At 58.5% G+C, this 17,852-nt stretch overlaps 1 protein-coding gene across 2 annotated transcripts; it reads right to left on the bottom strand.

The window, feature by feature from the left end:
• Nucleotides 1-200: 200 nt before the first annotated feature.
• CARMIL3 (capping protein regulator and myosin 1 linker 3) lies at nt 201-17,722 on the bottom strand. 2 transcript variants are annotated; one of them, XM_047862072.1, is made up of 41 exons: nt 17,503-17,722; nt 16,984-17,046; nt 15,383-15,477; nt 14,993-15,043; nt 14,831-14,890; nt 14,630-14,745; nt 14,317-14,414; nt 14,006-14,076; nt 13,834-13,907; nt 13,537-13,612; nt 13,365-13,453; nt 12,797-12,891; nt 12,484-12,570; nt 12,161-12,270; nt 11,947-12,024; nt 11,326-11,402; nt 11,140-11,244; nt 10,976-11,045; nt 10,437-10,518; nt 10,229-10,325; nt 10,012-10,066; nt 9,760-9,932; nt 9,421-9,489; nt 9,114-9,207; nt 8,929-9,027; nt 8,381-8,509; nt 8,092-8,205; nt 7,492-7,667; nt 6,626-6,713; nt 6,350-6,487; nt 5,997-6,060; nt 5,647-5,855; nt 5,161-5,261; nt 4,191-4,506; nt 3,698-3,826; nt 2,975-3,041; nt 2,782-2,871; nt 1,166-1,284; nt 902-1,082; nt 633-743; nt 201-519 (listed from the first exon to the last, which is right to left on the bottom strand). In XM_047862072.1, exons 1-41 carry the CDS (start codon nt 17,720-17,722, stop codon nt 491-493), a joined length of 4,365 nt encoding a protein of 1,454 aa, XP_047718028.1. In that variant the 3' UTR covers nt 201-490. The 2 variants fall into 2 exon arrangements, with proteins under 2 accessions (XP_047718028.1, XP_047718029.1); XM_047862073.1 differs by lacking the exon at nt 3,698-3,826 and having other exon boundaries at nt 5,161-5,264.
• Between the last annotated feature and the right edge of the window lie 130 nt (nt 17,723-17,852).

The following is a 17,852-nucleotide window of genomic DNA, read 5'->3' as shown; positions in this document are numbered from 1 at the left end:
ACCCCACACTTAGGGACTTTTCAGTCCCCTCCCACTTAGCACGTCTTGGGCCCATCTCTCTCCTGTCAGAGCTCCATTCTCATCCCTGTGGAGTATTCCCTACTTTTCCCCACTGTGGCCAAGCACTGAGCACTGAGGGGGAGCAGATGGTGGGGGGTGGTGGCAGTGAATGGGGAAGACAGCAGAGACAAAGCAGGCAGTGATTTTGTTTTTTTTATTCTATACAAGGAGGGAGAGAGTCCCTGGGGATAGAGGGACAGATCTGCCCTTCCAGGAGAGGAGACGGCCCTGCCCCAAGCTCTGCCTCCCTCTCTCCAGGTTGCTCCCTCCCATCCTGTCCCCCACCTCCTGTCCCCAGGCCTCATCCTGCCATCCTGCCCCTGGGGGATGGGCTGGCAGAGGGGCCTGGAGGTGTGGGGGGTGGGTGGGGGTCTGAGTCCTTGTGAGGCACATGTTGAGAGGAGGGCTGGGCAGGGTGCTGTAGCGGCTGTCAGTCTGTTCCTGGCTCACTGGTTCCTGCTGGGGACAAATCCAGGGAGTCCTGTTTCCTAGGCAGGGAGAGCCAGCCTCTCGGTGTGGGCTATACCATATCTGGCAGAGGGGGACTGCCCTTTTGCCCACCCCACTGGCACCTGTGGGGTCAGGGGGCTGCCTTCTGTCAGGCTCCAGCTTGTCACAGGACTGTGCCCGCCGCGTCCTCTTGGGCTTCAGGGGGGCAGTCCGGCGGCCTGGATCTGGGGGCCCTGAAATGACAGTCCAGGTGGGCCTGGCACATGAGTAGGGCTCATAGGCTGGGTGCTCATCCAAGCTGTGACTCATTCCAAGCCCGGGAGGGGTCCTGAGGTGGGCAATGAGGTCCCAGAGGCGCCCCAAGCACCCCGCCCCAAGCCAGGTGGTAGACCTTGGACCTCGGTCTCCTCTTGATCCTGCTGTGAGCCCAGCCTCAGCCGGGGTTTGTTCATTCCTAGGACTGCACTCCCAGCCTCAGCCTCCTCCCTGCCCCCTGGCTCCTGGGGGGGCCGGCGGCCCCGGGGCACAGCCACTGGCTTGGGGGGTCGTGAAGCTAAAGGGGGGTCCTGCAGCTGGCAAAAGAAGGAAAAGACTGGGTCAGTTAGTCCCTTCACCTCATCCAAGGGCCCTTCCCCTCCGCCTTGCCGGCCCTCACCTTGGCATTCCTAGTGGGAACGGTCCTCTCTGGGAATTGGGCCCCCTCCTTTTCCTCCTCCCCGTCCTGAGAGGCTGGGCTGGGGCTCTGGCAGCTGTGGTTGGGGGCACTCTCCTCAGCTGGGGGATGGGAAGAGAGGAGAAGCTGTAGGAAAAGGCATTCTTGCATAGCTCTCCCTGACCTTCTTCCTTATGAAGCCCTGGAGGCCAGGACTTCTCCCCTCCAAGCCCATTTGCTCCTCTGCCTCTGCCCTGGATGTCCCCTTCTGCTCTAAGTGTTTCTGTCTCCTTGGTATGGTCTCTAGGATTGTCCTGAGCCCATCACCTTTGGAGGGGGCCCTGGTGTGGCTGTTCCTCTTGAAGGGCAGTGCTTGAGCCCATGCCTGCTGGGGCAGAGCCAGGGTACAGGGACTGCTGGGTCCACAGACATGGCTGCCCATCCAAGGCCGCAGTGCCCCGAGGCCCTGCCAAGGCTGCAGCCTGGCATTCTCAGGACTCTGCCAGTCTTATTTAGATGGTGAGAGCCTTGGGGAGAGATGCCCTGGCACCCTCCCACCGCTGCCTCTGTGGCTTCATGCAATCTGAGCCTGAGGATGCACTACCTGGAAGGTGTTGTCTGTGTGTGTATCTGTGAGGTGTGAGTAAGAGGGACCTGGAGGGTGCTGGTGGTAGGTGTGTGCCCAGTGGAGCATCTGACTATTGTGCTTTCCTAAATGAAGGATGGAGCCTCGCTTTAGGTGTTTTAACTAGTCTGTGAGTGGGATGGGATGATCAGCAAAGATGCCTTCAGTGCTGGGATGGCCTTGGAGGATTGGCCAGGGGCACAGACTCTGCACCATGCCCTTGTGCCCCAGCCTTGGGATGGGAGGGGGCGGGTGAGTAAGTGTCTGCCTCTATGGGGAGATTTGTCCATGTCAGTGTTGTCGGAGGGTTGTGTTCCAGGCCTGTGGGCAAGTGAGTTGATGCCGAGCTGACCAGCTTTCCTTTAGAGGCTCCTTAAGTGCTCTGATCCCAGCAGAAAGAAAGCATCCTACCACAATTCATTTACTCCTCCAGAGTTCTGAAGCCAGAAGGTAAATGACTTGCTTAAGGTCAACACTGCTGGTGGTGGTTGAACCGGGACCAACACCCAGGGTTTCTGACCCCCAAGGCATGGCTCTTGCCCTTTTCTTGTGGCACATTTCTGAGTGAACTGTGGATGGCTTGGCGAGCTACTTTTGGAGGAGACTGGAATGTTCAAGGTGGGTCTGGCATGGCTGGTACTTGCTCACCCTCTTTCCCAGCTGAGGTGCAGAGAGAGACCTTCTTTATAGAGGTGCCACTCTGCTGACAGTGGCCAGAGGTGGCCCCTGCTCTATGGAATTCCCTGGAACCATCCACAAAGTGTTCTTCCTTTCTGCTAATCCTGGCAAAGCCACTTTTGTTCTGTAAGATCTTTCTTTGCATTGGGTTGTTCCTTTCCTTTGGATGAGGCTTTGTAAATATCCTCAAAACATTTTTACTGTGGTGACTTCCTGACTGCCCCACCTTGGCTGTAAACATGGGGGCTGTGGCTTCTGGTTCTTTGGACACACCCTGGGCCTTCAGTGCTGCTGCCTGAGAAGAGGCGTTCCATACCTATGTGCCATGTGGCTTCTGCTCGGCGCATGGCGCTGAAGCTTGGCTTGGTGCTTTGGGGTGGTGGTGGGGGCTTCCAGGCTCCCGGCCCTGGGGTGCAGGGAGGAGATGAGAAAGGGGGAAGGGGAAAGGTGAATTAGAAGGGGCCCCTGAGAGAGGGGTCAAGGGAAGGAAGTGAGGGGGACTGTCTCACCTGCATCGTCTGAAGAGCGCCGTTTCTGCCAAGCCTGGACACTGCCCTCCAGGTCTGGGCCTGTACCCTGAAAGGATAGCTGAGTCAGGTCATAAGAAAGTCCCCTCTACATGGAGACTGCAGTTAACAAGGGGCTTCTGCTCTAGCATCTCATGCCATTCTCATGGCATTAGTCCCTGGACATTTGTACCCTTATCCCCCAAAAGTCACACCCCTACCACCCTAGGGGGTGTAAGAAACGGCTTACACGAATGAGCATGTTGTCATTTTAGCAGTTATGTGTTTATTTTATGTGTGGTAGAAAAAAAAAACATGACTAGTACAATAAGCCCATGATTTAAAAAATGATAATGCTTAGGACAAGACTAAGTTAAAAGGGTGAGTTGATTTAAATAAAAATATGTGAATAATAATCCAGGTGGTATGTGGGGAAGGGGAAAATCAGTCATAAAGGTGATAATCTAGTCACCAAACTTTCAGAAACAGAACTCTAGAGGTAAGTAGTTTTACAACTGCTCATTTTCCAGGGAGGTAGAGGCTCCAGGAGGCTAAATGACCTCCTCAGCCTTTCACGGCAGGTGAGTGTGTGGAATGAGCAGACTGGCAGCTAACACCTTCTAACACCAGAGAATCACTCTCTCCACTGGCCCAAGCAGGGACAGGGCACAGAAGGGAGGCAGACAGGGATCCATAGAAACACTTGGGTGCCTGGGCTCCCCTCACCTCTCGTTTCCCGTCGAAGCTCCAACCCTTGGCTCTTCCCAACCCAGGAAGGGCAACACCATGGACCCTTGGCTGATGTGCCGTCCCAGGGGCCAGGCCCCCCTCCCCTGGCTCCGCCCCCTCAGTGCCCTGGAACAAGGCCGTGGGTTTATAAGCAGTTCCTGATGGAGAAGGGGCTCCATAGGCTGCAAGGGAGTGAGGGAGGGCCCCTACCCCTCTGAGACCCCAGCCCTGGGATTGCCCTGCCGCAACCCTCTGACCCTCCACCCCTCCTCTGAGGAGTCCTTCCTCTGTCCTTCTTTGCATGCAGCACTCCCAGCATGCTCTGGGTCACCAGGCTTAGATCACTCAAGGAGTGGGGCCATTGGGAAGACCAAAGTTCCCCAGAACCTCGAGTCCTGTCATTTTCCCATTAACTGCCTGGGACAGGGTAAGTGGGTGGGCTATGTGTGGAACAGCAACCGGGGAGGATACAGCACCTCACCTCACTTACCATCTTCCTGCGGAAGGAAGGCCCCCGGCTCCCCCCAAATCCAGGGAGGGGGCCGCTCTCCTCCTCTGGGCTCCAACAGGGGGAGGAATTATTGCCAAGGCTGGGGGGATCTGGGCTTGGGGGGCTCTCCTGAGTTGGGGGTGGGGGTGGGGGTGGAGGGAGGAGGAGCCCAGTGGTGGGGGACCCTGGCCCCCTATCCCCCTTGAAGCTCCGGGGCCGGCGAAAGTGAAACAGGCCTCTGCGTCTCTTCTTCTGGAGTGGAGGCAGCGGCGGCTCTGAGAGGCCCGGCCGCAGGGTCCGCAGAGTCCGGGGGTAGCTGAGCAGAGTTGGGGTGAGTTACTGACAAAGTCGCAGGCAGGTGCAAAATGCCAGATGTGGAGGTCACTCAGGGCCCAGGCTGGTGCTAGTGTTAGTCTAGCCCTGGGTCTAATAAGCCTCCAACTTTCCTTTCATCCAGTCTCTCCTGCTGCCCCGTAACCCTTTCCACTTAGGTCTCAGGAGACATGGCTTCCTCACCTTCTCCGTCATCCTCCAGCAGTCTCCTTCCCTCTGTCTCCCCAGCAACTCCTTCCTCCCAGGCACCCCCATCCCCCCATCCTTCTCTCAGCTTCTCCCAGTGACTCCGTTTCTTCTGGACAGGTGCTGGGGAGTCTGCAGGACTGTGACAGAGAATATACCCTCCAGGGCTCTTACCACTGTCATCCCATCCCAGGGCCTGTTGTGACCCCCACCCCCCCACACCATCCCACCATGGTGGTTCACCCTGGCCCCATGCTTCCCAGCTGTCCTGAGGAAAGTCAGAGAACATGGGAGTTAAGGGCTGAGTGGGGAAGGACGAGAATGTGGAGGAAATGTTTCAGAGAGACTGGCTTTGGGACACTGCCATTGGAGAGGCCTCCATGACTGCTGGGAAGGAGCCCTTCAGGGCCTCTGGGCCTGCAGAAAATGGGACTGTGCCTAGGTGCCACACCTGGAGCTTTCATCCATGACCCTTCGGCTGAAAAAATCCTCCAGCCCCTCATCCAGGCGGGTGGCCATCCCATTCTCCTGTCGGGTCCCAGTTATTGGCACCTGCTGGGAGGAAAGTCCTGTAGGGTATCTCATCTGGAACAGGAAGTCCTCCCTACTCCCTCCATTCACTCAGGGCCTTCCCCTTTGGACTCGGACTTGTCTCTTGTTGGCCCCATGAAAATTTAGACTTCAGTCTGCCTGAGCATTTCCTAGGCATGGTGGATCTTGGCTGTATCCCTCACCCAAATGGGAACTGCCACTGACTGGCAGACAGATTTCCTATCTGGGAAAACTGGCTAATCCCATCCTCTTTTCAGTGGCCTGCCTGGGCCCCTGCCTGATCCCCCAAGGCTGATGTCTCTGGCATTTTGGTCCTAAGGCTAGAACCCCTGGCTCTGGCATTGCTAAGTGGTGTTGGTCCTTTTGCAAGGACTTATGGACTCACACTGGGCCGACCAGGTCCTGGAGGTGTGGTCCTGGGGGGCCGAGGCCTGCCTTGTGTTTGATGCCTTAGTTTATAGCCATGAGTGGGCAGCTCGGATAGACCCTCCCAGGAGCCACTGCCTGTGGGCTGGCTGCTTCCGAGTCCTGAGAACCAGCCAGGGGGGATCCCCAGGCTCCCCAGCTGGCTTTCCATGTCCTGAGGGCTCCCACCTGTGGGCACAGCAGCATTAGAGGGAGTAGCAAGAGGCACAGGGAGAAAGCAGGCTGGAAAGACAATTAAAAAGAAAGGGGCCAGGGCTTGGGAAGGGTGTAGGGACCTGGAGGACATTAGAATTGAGGCTGGGGACTCACTAATGAAGGCGGACACTGGCCGGATCTTGCGGCAGCGTTTCTGCTTTTTGATGGCCATGGTGTCCTGCAGAAATGAAAACCAATGGTGGAGCCAAGTTGAAAGTCCCAGGAGCCTCATCTGAAGCCTCTTATTCCTCATAAAGCCTTCTCTTTAGAGCCCTTCCTGCCTCACTTTCTTTGGGTGGCTGAGGTATTGGGACAAGGGAAGAGGCTGGGCTGGATTGGGGCTGGGGGATGAGACCAGGCCCAGTGTCGGGGGAAAGTGGAGTCCAGAGAAATGGACGGGGACAGTGTTTTGCAGGTTCAGGGTCAGGACCTAGTTTAAGGTGGGGAGTGGAGGTTGGGGCACTCACGATGTTGGTCCCAAGTTCATCATCTGTGGTCTCCTCATGGTCATGGTTCCGGCCTCGGCCCCGGGAGGACGGATCCTGCCCTTGGCCTGGCCCCGATGGTGGATCTGATAGTGTCTTTAGCTGGGCCAGGTGCCGGGCCTGGGGAAGGACAGATGTGAACAGGTTCCCAAGGAAGCTGCTCACCTTCAGGGGCTTTGGGGGATGGTTGGTTGGGGGAGATGGGATGATGTGGGGTGGAGAGTGTGCCTGAGCCTGGCTGGGGTTCAGAAGCCTTACCAGGCTCTTGTGGGAGTGGTACAGCTCCTGCAGGATCTCGTCCACTATGGAGTTGGTCAAGTAGGTGACGACTGAGAGCTTTACTTCACTGTGGGCACAGGTGGGACTACTCAGTCATCCTGCTCCCTGGCCCCTAAGCCTTTCCCCAGGTGCCTAAGGGAGTGGGAAGCTGGCCTGGACATCCATGGAGGCACCTTAGGTCTCCCTTGTGTCTCCATAAAGGCATGCTCTGTCCCACCCACTGACACCCCGCATAGGTGTGTGTAGATCGGGAGGGTGGGCAAAGAGGAATTGAGGAGAAAGAGCAAAGGGGCTCTGGGCCAGGCTCCTGGAGTTCCAGTGGAACAGAGCTGGGTAAATTGGGGTGCTGAGTGAACCCTTCTGGTCTCTGCTGGAAGCCCAGAAACTGGCTCTTCTTGAGCTGGCCACTTCATGGATATGAGTGATAATATTCCTTTGCTTTGGTGAGCAGTGGCACCTAGGATGAGAGAACACTGGAGGGGAACACGAGAACTGAGTGAGGGCAGAGCATAGTCCAGGCACCCCTACTCACATCGATTTTGTCCATGCCTCCGAGGAGGCTGTGCTTTGTTTCTGGGAGGCCATTCTTGGTGGATGTGTGTGGCTGAGTGTGTGTGTACACCTACATATGCACTGCCAGGCTCCTAAACCCAGGCTCAGCACTTAGATTTCTAGGGCAAAGACCAGTTAGACCCTAAATAGCAAGGTTGCAGTTAGTTAAAGATTTATCCCTTGTAATGGAGATTATGCCATTCATTATTCATTGCTGTAGCTGGGCCCCAGGTTCCTAAGTGCTCTGGGACAAATCCAGCCCCTTCCCAGTGCCAACCCCCTCCACTTCTCACTCCAGCTTGTTCTGAATGTCCTGTCCTGCCTGCTCCAGCAGCGCCCCTCGGATGAAGTTCCGGGGCACAGTGACGCGCTCAGCCACATTGCTCAGCATCTTGTTGTGTCCCTCAGCCACTCGCATGGCCACAGGACATAACTCCTGTGTAAGGCTGACCATCGACTCCAGGATCACCTAGTATGGGGGGAGGGGAGGCCAGAGCCCCGGGGGGGGGGGGGCGGGGCGCAGGGTCAGGGCTGGCACCACACTGGAAGAGACTCTAGCCTGTCTATTCCAGCCCCCCATGGTGAGACTAAGGGGCCCACCAACGTTCTGGGGCTGGTTACCAGCAGAGCCTGGGACATTCAGGCTTCCCCACATCCTGGTAAGTGTTCCTTCCATCCTGCCATATGGACAGGGGAGAGGTCAGAGTTCAGGGGTCAACATGGAAGCTAGCAGAAAAAACCCAAGCCCTGTTTTCTAGCAAAGCCAGAAACATCGGGAGTGTGGATGGCTTCAACTCTGCCTTTCCTTCCTGTTCCCAGTAATTTCCCCATGCTGACCTCAGCCCTCAGCTTTGAGCCTTGGTCAACACTGGGCTTCTTCCCTCAGGACTTGCCTGCAGTTCCTTGTCCACAGCCTTGGACACCTCACTGGCAACTGACTCCAGCCTCTGCCGTACAGGCCCGTCATTGGCCAGCACATGGCCCAGCTCATAGAGGCTGGGAAACAGCTGCAGAAGGAAAAGGCTATCATCAGAAGGTCAGAATCGGGCCTGACCAGGTCCTTGGGGGCCCTGGGCTGGGAGGACAGATGCACGGGTCAGGGCGCGGATACTCCTGGGGTAGTGTGGCCGGCCTTCCTGGGCTCTCGGACTGCGAAGGAGGGTGGGGCTGCGGAGGGCTCACCGCCCGTGAGTTTTTGGCGTCCTTGATCAGGTCCCGAGCATAAAGCAGCTCATCCTGCACAGGCTCCAGGGGGCACAGCCTCAGGGCCCGAACCTCCTCCTGCACCCGGCCACACAGCCGCTGCAGCATCTGGAGCACAGTCGGCAGAAGTGTCAGCGGGGGGGATCCTTGCACCCTCATCTTCCCAGGTGGGACCCCAGGCATCCCATTTCTGGGTCCCCTTGGGCAGTGCTCCTGGTGCTGGCACTGATGGGGTAGTAGTGGTGTCTCTGGATGGCCTGTTCTCTCTTCTTGGGATGCCCTTGAATGCTCAGGGGAGTTCCTGCGGTCCCAGGGACTCCTGGTCTGGGGCCCCCCACACGTTCTCTCATGTTTAAGCCATACTCTGAATGTCCCGTCTTTTGCTCTCCCATGCATTCAGTCCAGTTGTGGACACCACAAAATGCCTCTTTCATGCCCCCACCCTTGTGTGTGCACCCTCTATCACATCACACCTGAGCCCTGTGTGCCCCATGCATGCCCCACGTGTCCCAGAGGGAAACGTTTACTTGCTCGGCGCTGCTGGTCACCAGGCCCTGCTGCAGCCTGAAGGCCTGCTCCTGAGGGCATGTCTGGGAGTGGTTGTTCCTCACCAAGCACCACTGGATCTGGAGACGATGGGGTGGGAGGGGTCAGGGCCTGGGATATGGGCTGGCCCCTGCCCCTTTCTGTTCCACCCTGCCGAGGCCTCTACCTTCTGCCAGACATCCTCGGTGCGCTCCGGGGCGCTGCGGTAGGCTTGGGAGATGTCACTCACGGGGAAGGACATGAAGCGCAGTGTGTGGTTGCTGTAAGGCACAGTGACACAGCTGGGTTAGGGAAAGGTGGGGAGAGGCCCTTGCTCTCCATACTCTCCTTGCTAACCGTTTCCGTCACCTGGGCCTTTCCTAACATATCTCTGCAAACAAGTTGAGTGAACCAGGGTGGGGCTAATGTAGCAGGCTTGGTGCAGGCCCAGGGAGGCTGGGGCTCCGGTCAGGGCAGAGCTCTGGTCCACTCACCTCTCCAGGGCCCTTGCGATGTCCAGAAAGCCCAGGGCAGATGTGTTGTTTCGATCCCATAGGATGGTTCTAGGGAGACAGTGAACAGTAGCTGGTTACCCCTCCCTCTGGGTCCTTTTTAGGGGTAGGCACGCACCCCCTTCTGGAGTCCTCCCTCCTTTCCTGGGTAATGAGGCTGACTCCAAGGTGGTTCTGGGCCTGAAGGTGTTCTGGAAGCTGGGCTACAGAGCAACACGGCAAGCAGGACACGCGCGTGCGTGCGTGTGCGTGCATGTGCGTGCGTGTGTGTGTGGAGGGGGTACTGGGACTCCAGTTCAGAGATCAAGGTGTGCACCGTACCTGAGGGAGGAGTTTATCTGCAGGGCCTTAGACAGCATCTTGGCCCCGATGTCTTCCATGCCATTGCCACTCAGATCCACCTTAGCCAGGCAGGTGTTGCTGCCCAGGGCATTGATGAGGATGCTGGTGCGGAGCTTCAGCCTTGAGTCCGCCACTGACAGTGACTGCAGGGACTATGTGGGCAAGAGTGGGGTTGAGCCAGTCCCCGCAGCCCCTGCCACTGTGGATCCCTTCCCAAGCCCAGTCACTCACACAGTCCTCTTCTTGGATCAGTTGCACCAGCTTGTGGAGGATCTCCTCCAGGGTCCTGTGGGGAGTCAGGGCTCAGAGCAGGAGGGGAGGGGTTGGGGTCATGCTACTGGAGGAGCAGGAGGTGATTTGAGCAGGGAGGGGCCAGAGGTAACCCAGTGAGCCAAAAGGATAGGTGGATGATGGAGTGAGGTCTGTGGGTATGGGGAGGGGACCTCACTTGGCCTTGACATTGAAGTTCTTGCCCAGGAACAGGTGCTTGAGGGACTTGTTCTTGCCAAGTGCGGGCACCAGTGTCAGGAGGTCCGAGTCGAACCCTGGCCAATAGATGGGAGAGGTCTGGCTTTGAGGCCTGAGGGCGGCAGGGGGTGAGGGGGCCGTGCCCCAGGCCCCTGGCCCCATTGGTCCTCAGGAATGGACCTACTTACCATTGTCTGACAGATCCAGGCTGCCCACACAGGTGACAGCCCCCAGCTGCTCCTGCAAAGCCTGGGCTCCTGCTGAGCGGAGCTGCAGGAACACGGTGAGGGTGGGGTGGGGAAGGCAGGGGTGGGGGCACCTTTAATGCTTAGAGATTAGTCACACCAGGACTCATGGCCATGCTAGGTCTCAGGTGTAAAATCAGGAGGTCCTTTCTCCACCAGATCCTTTCCTAGGGCTCTCTCCCTTCCTCCCTTTAGCCAGAAATATCTCCAGACTGCTGCTCCGGAGATAGCTCGCTCCTGCCCTCTGGTGGGAAAGTCTGGTATCTCCCACCCCAAAGCTTTCAGGGGGCATACTGGAGGCTGAAAATGACCTCTAGAAAAGAGGGACACAGATGACACACTGAGAAGGGAAAGTGGAGGTTTGGTCGGGTCTGGGGGTCACAGAGGCACAGCACAGAGGTAAGATGGAGCCATTGGAGAAATGAACAATGAGGCGACTGGGTGGGGGACCGGCAGTGGGCGTTAGGTGACCAAGGGCTCACCTCACAGCTGCTGAGGTCCAGGTGCAGATCACTGAGGTGACTGTTGAGGGAGAGGCCCTGGAGCAGTGCCCTGTGGGAGGAAGGTCAGCAGGCCCACCTCTACCCCTCACCCTCTTCTCTCATGGTTCCCTCTTGGACGCCCCCCAACCCTGCACCCACCCGACCTGAGGGCCTCCAGGGGCAGCCTCGTGGCCGACAGGTTGACGTGGCTCAGTGTGTAGGCGCTGCTGAAGAACTGCTTGAAGGCCGGCGGGGCCTCTCGGCCCTTCCTGCAGAGACTCCTGGGGTCAGCAAGGGAGGGGGATGCCCATGGCTCACCCCATCCCTCCTTGTGCCCTTTGTGCTCCCACCTGTGGGAGCAGCTGTTGCGTGCCAGGTTGAGGTAGGTTAGGTGGGAGCAGCAGCCATGGAGCAGGGCTCCCAGAAGCTGTGGGGAAAGACATGGTGGGTCTCACATGGGCTGGGAGGGCCTGGCAAGGACTCCTCCCTCCCTATCAAAGTCCTGGCTCTTCACCCTTGGCAGTCAGTGTGATCCCTTCTATGAATGCCCACTTTGCCTCTTAATGCCTCAGTTTCCACTCTGTGGAAAGTGGGTCTACTCCCTGCTTGACCCCCAGGGGTGGCGGAGCGGCTCACAGGCAGTGAATGTGTAAAGCCAGAGCGAGCCATTAGGGGCTCATAAGGTGCCTTGTTCAAGTCAGGGGAAGAATCCTTTCCTCTTGGTGGATTCAGCCAGGAGCACAGCTGGGGAATGGAGGGAGGGCTGGCTTTTAGGGACAGCCAGCACAACCTTGGGCAGTGACCGGGATAGCGTGCCCCACAGGTGTGAGCTGTGGGCTTTGCTTTATAATTCAGCTGAACTTGGAGTCATCCTGCCAGCTCTGTCCACTCAAGGCAGGGGCGATGAGACAGGGGCCACTCTGGCCTCCCTAAATCACTTCAGGCTGGTTCTCCCATCACCGACCCCTCACCAAGTCAATGGCGCAGTCGGTTCCTGCCAGGTCCAGGTGCACCAGAGCATTAGGCTGGGCCAGGAAACTGTAGAGGGCCTGGGAATAAGGACAGAGGGGCTGCCAGGGAAGAGGTGATAGAGCCCCACCACCCCCAAGCTATAGGGCAGAGACTCCCTGGTCCTGAAACCTGAGTGTGCTTCTGTGGGGCTTGAGCTAGGTTCCACGGACTCACATTGGCCTCATCTGTGGCGAGCAGCCCAGGGTTCTTGCTCAGGTCCAGGTATCGAAGGGAGCTGGCAAAGGCTGGGTTGGCCCCGAAGGTCTGGCCCAGTGCCTGGAGCCCTGAGCACAGCGGGCACTGGGCTGGGTTGGCCCCCATCCCCACCTCTTCCCCTTCCACACAACTCTTCCCCCCAGCCCCCAAGTGTGTCTCCTTTCCCTTCCTCAGATCCCCAGGATGCTGTGTGAATGGGTAGGTACACCTCTGGGACTCGAGGATCCAGAGGGTGCTGGAGGAGGTTAGAGGTCAGAGGTCAGGGGTCCTGGTGCAAGTACCTCGAGGGGAAATGGCAGTCTTGGCCAGGCACAGTTTGGTGAGGCCAGTGGGGAAGCAGAGGAGCTGTTGACTCAGACTGAGGAAACCTGGGAGTAGAGAGAGAAATGGGCCCAGTGAGAGGCTGTGCAGTGGGCATAGGTGGTGCAGAGTCAGAGGGGGGCTTGAAGGAGGTACAGGCCCGGGGTCAAGGACAGCAGTATTGGGGCAAGGGCTGGCATCAGGCTGGAGAGCCCCTGTTCGGCCCCAGTTGGGCTCTGGGCTAGGGCAGGGGTCTATATTGTGGTGGGGGTAGGATTCAGGGCTGGGGCTCACCCTTGTCCTCGATGGGGTTGTGGGACAGAGTGAGGGCATGCAGCACACAGCTCCCGTTCTCCCCAAACACCCCGGCCAGCTTCTGGACAAAGTCCCTTCAGGGAAGGGGAGGAAGGATTTGTTTGTCCCAGCCCCGGACTTCCCCTCTTCCTCCACCTGCCTGCCTGGTTGGGGCTGCAAAGGTCAGAGGCCTCCATAGGTGGGGATGAGCTTGGGGCCTGCCAGGAAGCTTGCCATTACTATGAAGTACCTGGGAAGTTGTGCCGAAACAAAGCCTAGCTTTGGGTCCTTGAGATTAGAGCAGTCCACCCCATTGGGTAGTTGATGGAAGAGGATAGGGCATGGAGCATACTGGGAGAGGCCATGGAGCTGGGGGGCTAGGAGACTTAGGTCTGAGTCCCAGCTTGACCATTGACCTGCTTTGTGCCCTTGTTGGGCCTTAGTCTTTTTTTCTGTAAAGTAAAGAGCTGGAGGAGATAGCTTGGGGACCCGTATCATGCTCTGATGTTCTGGGACCCTAAGACTACATCACTGGGGCACCACTGCCCAGGGAGGAGGCTGGCCTCACGTCTTAAGCCCGGCATTGTCCAGCACCAGCTCTTCGAGGCTCCCCGACTTGCTCAGGGTATGTAGCACCTGTTCTAACACTTCAGAGCCCTGAGGACAGAGGAGGTTTTGTGATCAGGAGCCAGAGAGGGCACTACTCTCCAGCCCCTCCTCCCACCCCTCGTAGTCCCTACCAGCCGCAGATCCTTGCAGTAGAGTTTGGTGAACCACTGGTTGTAGGCCAGGGCTGCCACCATTAGGGCCAAGTCTCTGTGGGGAGATTGAAGGGCCAGGAAAGTGGTGAGCCGGTGTTTGGGGCAGGAAAGAAGAGTTTAAGGATGGGGTGATGGACTGGGGAAAGTCTAGATGGGTAGAAGGCAAAGGGGGGTGGGGTTGGGGAGATAGAGTTGGGGCTGTAGGTAGGATCAGAAGAGGGAGCCTGGAGGCTGAGGCTGGAATGGGGGGATTGAGTCTCTGCTCCATCTGCTTACCGGCTTTCCAAGTGGCTGAAATCCAAAAGATTGAACTCCCGGTTATCCTCGGCATGATAGATGGTGTCCACATCCTTGGAGAGGTGGAACTGGCTCACACCTGCTCCCCTCCTCCCCTGCCCCCTCCCTCTGGGTCCCACCTGCCCGCCTGCTGGGTCCCTGCCCAACGTACCCATTGCACCTCCTCACGGCAGTGCAGTCCGTTGTAGTCACACAGGGCAGCATAGGTCTCGGAGAAGCCACCTGTGGGGCAGGATGTGAGCTGGTTCCATGAGGAGTAAGGGTGTGGAGAATAGGCTTGGAGTTCAAGGAAAGGTCAAGGTCATTTTATGTGGCCCGTGTCCTGGGTTCCTGCTATACCATGAACCTCTGAGGTCTAGGAGCTATGGAGTCCTCAGGGCAGACACAGCCCCATGCACAAAGGACTCTGGACAAGGGCAGGGTAGTTTAGGCCCCACTTCCGCCAAGTTTGCCCCTGCTCACCACAGACACTGTGAGTGGTCGATGTGGAAGTCTCAGAGTTAGGGGACGTGTCTCGGGGCCCTTCTGGGGTGTCAGCATTTCCACGACGGATTAGACACCTGGAAAATGACCAAATCTATCTCAGAGAGGGGTGTAAAGAAACTCTCCATTCTTCCCCTGTTAGAGCTTCTGGGCCCCTAGGAAGAAGCAGCAGTGGGGACATAAGGGCTCTTGCTCTCGGTGTTCCAGGAGCCCAGGTCCAGGGGAAGGAGGGAAGGAGGAAGAAGTCTCTTTGTTGTCTAACCCTTTGAGAGACTCCTCCTTTGCCACTCACCCAGGGCCAGGGCAGACCTTGGAGAGGGCAGAGCTCACATGTCGTGTCACCTGGTCCACACTCTCAGCCGATGGGAGCCGCATGCTCACCAGGCCACGCTCTGTCTCCACTAGGATCTAGAGGAAAGGGAGCATCAGGGCCTTAGACATCAAGTCCGTCCTCCTGCTGACCCAATAGTAGGGCCCAAGTTGGGGTCCTCACCTGGTTCTGACTGAGCGTATTGAAGGCGCGGATTTCTAGGACATTGAAGGAGCTCTCCACCTGTGGGAGGGGCATGGGGGTGCTCATCTTAAGGTAAGAGCCTGGCTGCCTGGCTCCGGAGGGAGTATGCCAGGTGTACTTCTGCTCCTCAGCCCAACTCACCTTGGCTGGGACTTTAAGGGGGAAGAGATGGAGGCGCCAGGAGGTCAGGGCCTTCAGAGAGAGGAAAAGAACATCAGCAGCAAATGGCCACTCCTGGGCCCTAGGCCGCCTGCCCTCCTTCACCCCCCTCAGCCTGTGTGCAAGCCCTGTCAGCAGTGGCCCTCTGCTCCCGGTATCCTCCTTCTCTTTCATGCCCCACCCTGGGCTCCTGAACATCCACTCAGTCTAGCCTGCCCCTTCCCCAGGCTTGGTCTCCTCAGCTCTCCCCCCACCCCCACCCCCAGTCTCCCCTGCCTCCCAGGCTCCTTGCTCTCAGCAGCCCAGCTGCCCTTGATGACACCCCCTCAGCTGCTCCTCCTCCCCCCACTCGCCGAAGCCCAGTACCCTCACCAGAACTCGATCCTCAAACTTCTTGGGCTTCGTCTCCAGCTTCACCCGATGTTGTTGGAGCACAGCCCCTTGGCTTAAGCACCTCCTGATGCTGTCTGCAGGTGGGTGGTGGGCCTGCTCAGAGCTCCCCTTACCCTGGCCACCCCTACCTCCCCAGGGCTTTCCAGGGGTGGGGTCAGATGAGAGGAGAAATAAGCACAGAGAGAGCTTTCCTTCTTGGGTGGCTTTTCTCTTCCTATTAGAGAGGGAGGGGGGTGTGGAGAAAACTCTGGCTCCTGATGTCCCTGAGTCAGGGGACAGTTGCTGAGTGACACTGTCTGTGGGAGGGTGTGTCTTACACTTCTGAGGGTGTGAAGGATTTTTCCAACCCATGCACTCCAGCAGCCATTGACATATACATAGTGAGTCAGTGTGTGGGGGCGTGGGGGTGTCCCTCTGACTATATTCTAGGTGGTCTGGGTGTGAGTGTCTGCCTTTTACTATGCATGTGTGCACGCCTTCTGAAGATGCCAGGGAGCCCGTGTGTGGCATTGGTAGGACTGGATAGGTGAATGAGTATGCTGTGCTTGTAGTTGTGAAAGACAGCCCTGGTGTGGGGGTGGGGGTGGGAAGTGGGGGGTGAGAAAGAGTTAGTGTTTAAATGAGCCCAATACCCACTTCCTAGCAGAACCGATCCGGATATCCCAGTGTGTATATGTGTATGTGTGTGTGTGGTGGGGGTGCATTTTCTGTAAAGATGTGTGTACACATATCTGATGATTGTATTTATGTGTGTGTGTAGGTATGGGAAATTGCCATGGTGCAGCATGCCTCTGAGTATCCTTGAGCGTCCTGGTCTCTGCGTGGGCTAGCCTGTGCTCCTGCCTGGGGCGGGGGGCCAGTGAGGGTTGTGGTAGTGCTGGGTGGGGGGTGTGGTGTCAGGCCTTGGTTTGGGCTGAGTCTGAGAACCATGCAAACAGGAGAGACCTTGAGGTGTGAGTGTGAGTAGGGAGAAGGGGCAGGCTAAGACGGGGGCTGTGGGAGGCGAGCTGCAGAGACACTGCTCTTGGTTGTAGCTCCAATCCGGGCCCTCTTCCCTGACTCCCTTCTTTGCCCCACTGGCCTGGGAGCTGCCAGGCTGCCAGAGGGGCTTTCAGGGCCAGTTCCGGGGCGGGGCCGGGAGGAGGGAGGGTGCTGAGCAAAGAGGCGGTCAGGACCAGGGGCAGCTCCCATGGCCCGGCGGGGCGGACCGGGCCCCGCCCGGCGGGGAAACGGGGACTCTCTGGAGGGGAGACTGGACGTCTCGCCGAGGGATGGGCTAGGATCAATGAGAGTCAGCCCCACGGAGCGCCAGGGGACTGCACCTGTCACCGAAGATCGGGACGGGCGGCTCTGGGACTGGAAGGTCCTGACAGGGTGAGGCGAGGCGGGCAGCGGAGGATGCTCGGGGGACAGCGATGCCCCTAGCTAGGATGCAGGGGCAGGGGACCGCCTTGGAGCCGGAATGCATGGGGCGCGGGGAGGGCAGGAGGCAGCGGGGCTGGGGTGTACCGCGGGGAGGAACGCACTGGGTCTGGGATGCTCCCGGACGGGGCGTCCCGGAGACCACCGCAGCCTCGTACCTTGCAGCTCGCGGGTGAGCTCCGCGCTGGGCTTGGCCATGGCGGCCGCTGCTGCTGCCGTTGCTGCAGAGGAGCCGCCGCCGCCGGGGAGCCGCGGCACATGCTAGACCCGGCTCCGGCAGGGCCCCGGCGCTGAGCGCTGCAGCAGCCGCCGAGCCCGCTCCTGTCAGGGGCGGCTGCGCGAGCGCTCCTCCCCCCGCCTAGGAGCCCGGGTCTCCCGCCCCGCCCGGTGAGGTGTGGGATTGAGCATGCGCGCCGCGCCTCCCTTCCGCGTGAGACCCCGCGCGCGCTCGCGCCCACCCCTCCCGCCGGCTCCCGCGTGCGACGCCCTGTGCGTGTCGCCTGGAGCCTGGGCCATCTCCCGGGCGGGACTAGCGTCCACTTTCCGTGCCACCCACTCCTTGGGCACCGTGAGCAGAACCCATTTCTTTTGTTTGTGGGCCTGGGTACCCCTCCCCGGGTCATCCTTGCAATGCCCCTCCCTTTTGCCCTACTGCTTGGGAAGCGTCCAGCTCCTACTTGGTGACTGGCGAGGAAACTCAGGGCCGAGGGCGATGCCAGGAGAGGTCCTGGATAGATCTGGGGGTGTTCGTCCTTCCTCCAGCTTGCCCAGCCTCGGGGATCCCTGCAGCGTCTTTGGCACCATCCCCACGGGTGTGAGGCCGAGAGTATCACCCGGGAGTTCCCGTGCCACCTCCTTCCAGCTGGCAGTTCTGTAGACACATCCACCCCTGAGCATCACGCTTAGGTCCTGGAGACAGGGAGGAGGATTAAGGGGATCCAGGGTTGTAGCTCACTCAATCTCTGCTTGGCTACCACATCTATGTACACTGCAATGACAAATGAACACACCTACTCAAAGCAATACA

The sequence above is a fragment of the Prionailurus viverrinus genome, chromosome B3 (assembly GCF_022837055.1).
Source record: "Prionailurus viverrinus isolate Anna chromosome B3, UM_Priviv_1.0, whole genome shotgun sequence".
Classification (NCBI taxonomy): domain Eukaryota; kingdom Metazoa; phylum Chordata; class Mammalia; order Carnivora; family Felidae; genus Prionailurus; species Prionailurus viverrinus.
Note: the sequence above shows the minus strand (reverse complement) of the source record. Positions and strands in the feature narration are given on the sequence as shown.

Excerpts from the sequence above, each read along its gene's own strand:
- CARMIL3 (XM_047862072.1), bottom strand. The coding sequence starts at position 17,722 with ATGCTCAGGGGTGGATGTGTCTACAGAACTGCCAGCTGGAAGGAGGTG. Across the intron at positions 13,613-13,833 it reads TTCAGCCACTTGGAAAGCCG|AGACTTGGCCCTAATGGTGG; the intron begins GTAAGCAGATGG and ends ATCTCCCCACAG. Across the intron at positions 7,668-8,091 it reads CTGTGGACAAGGAACTGCAG|GTGATCCTGGAGTCGATGGT; the intron begins GCAAGTCCTGAG and ends CCCCCATACTAG.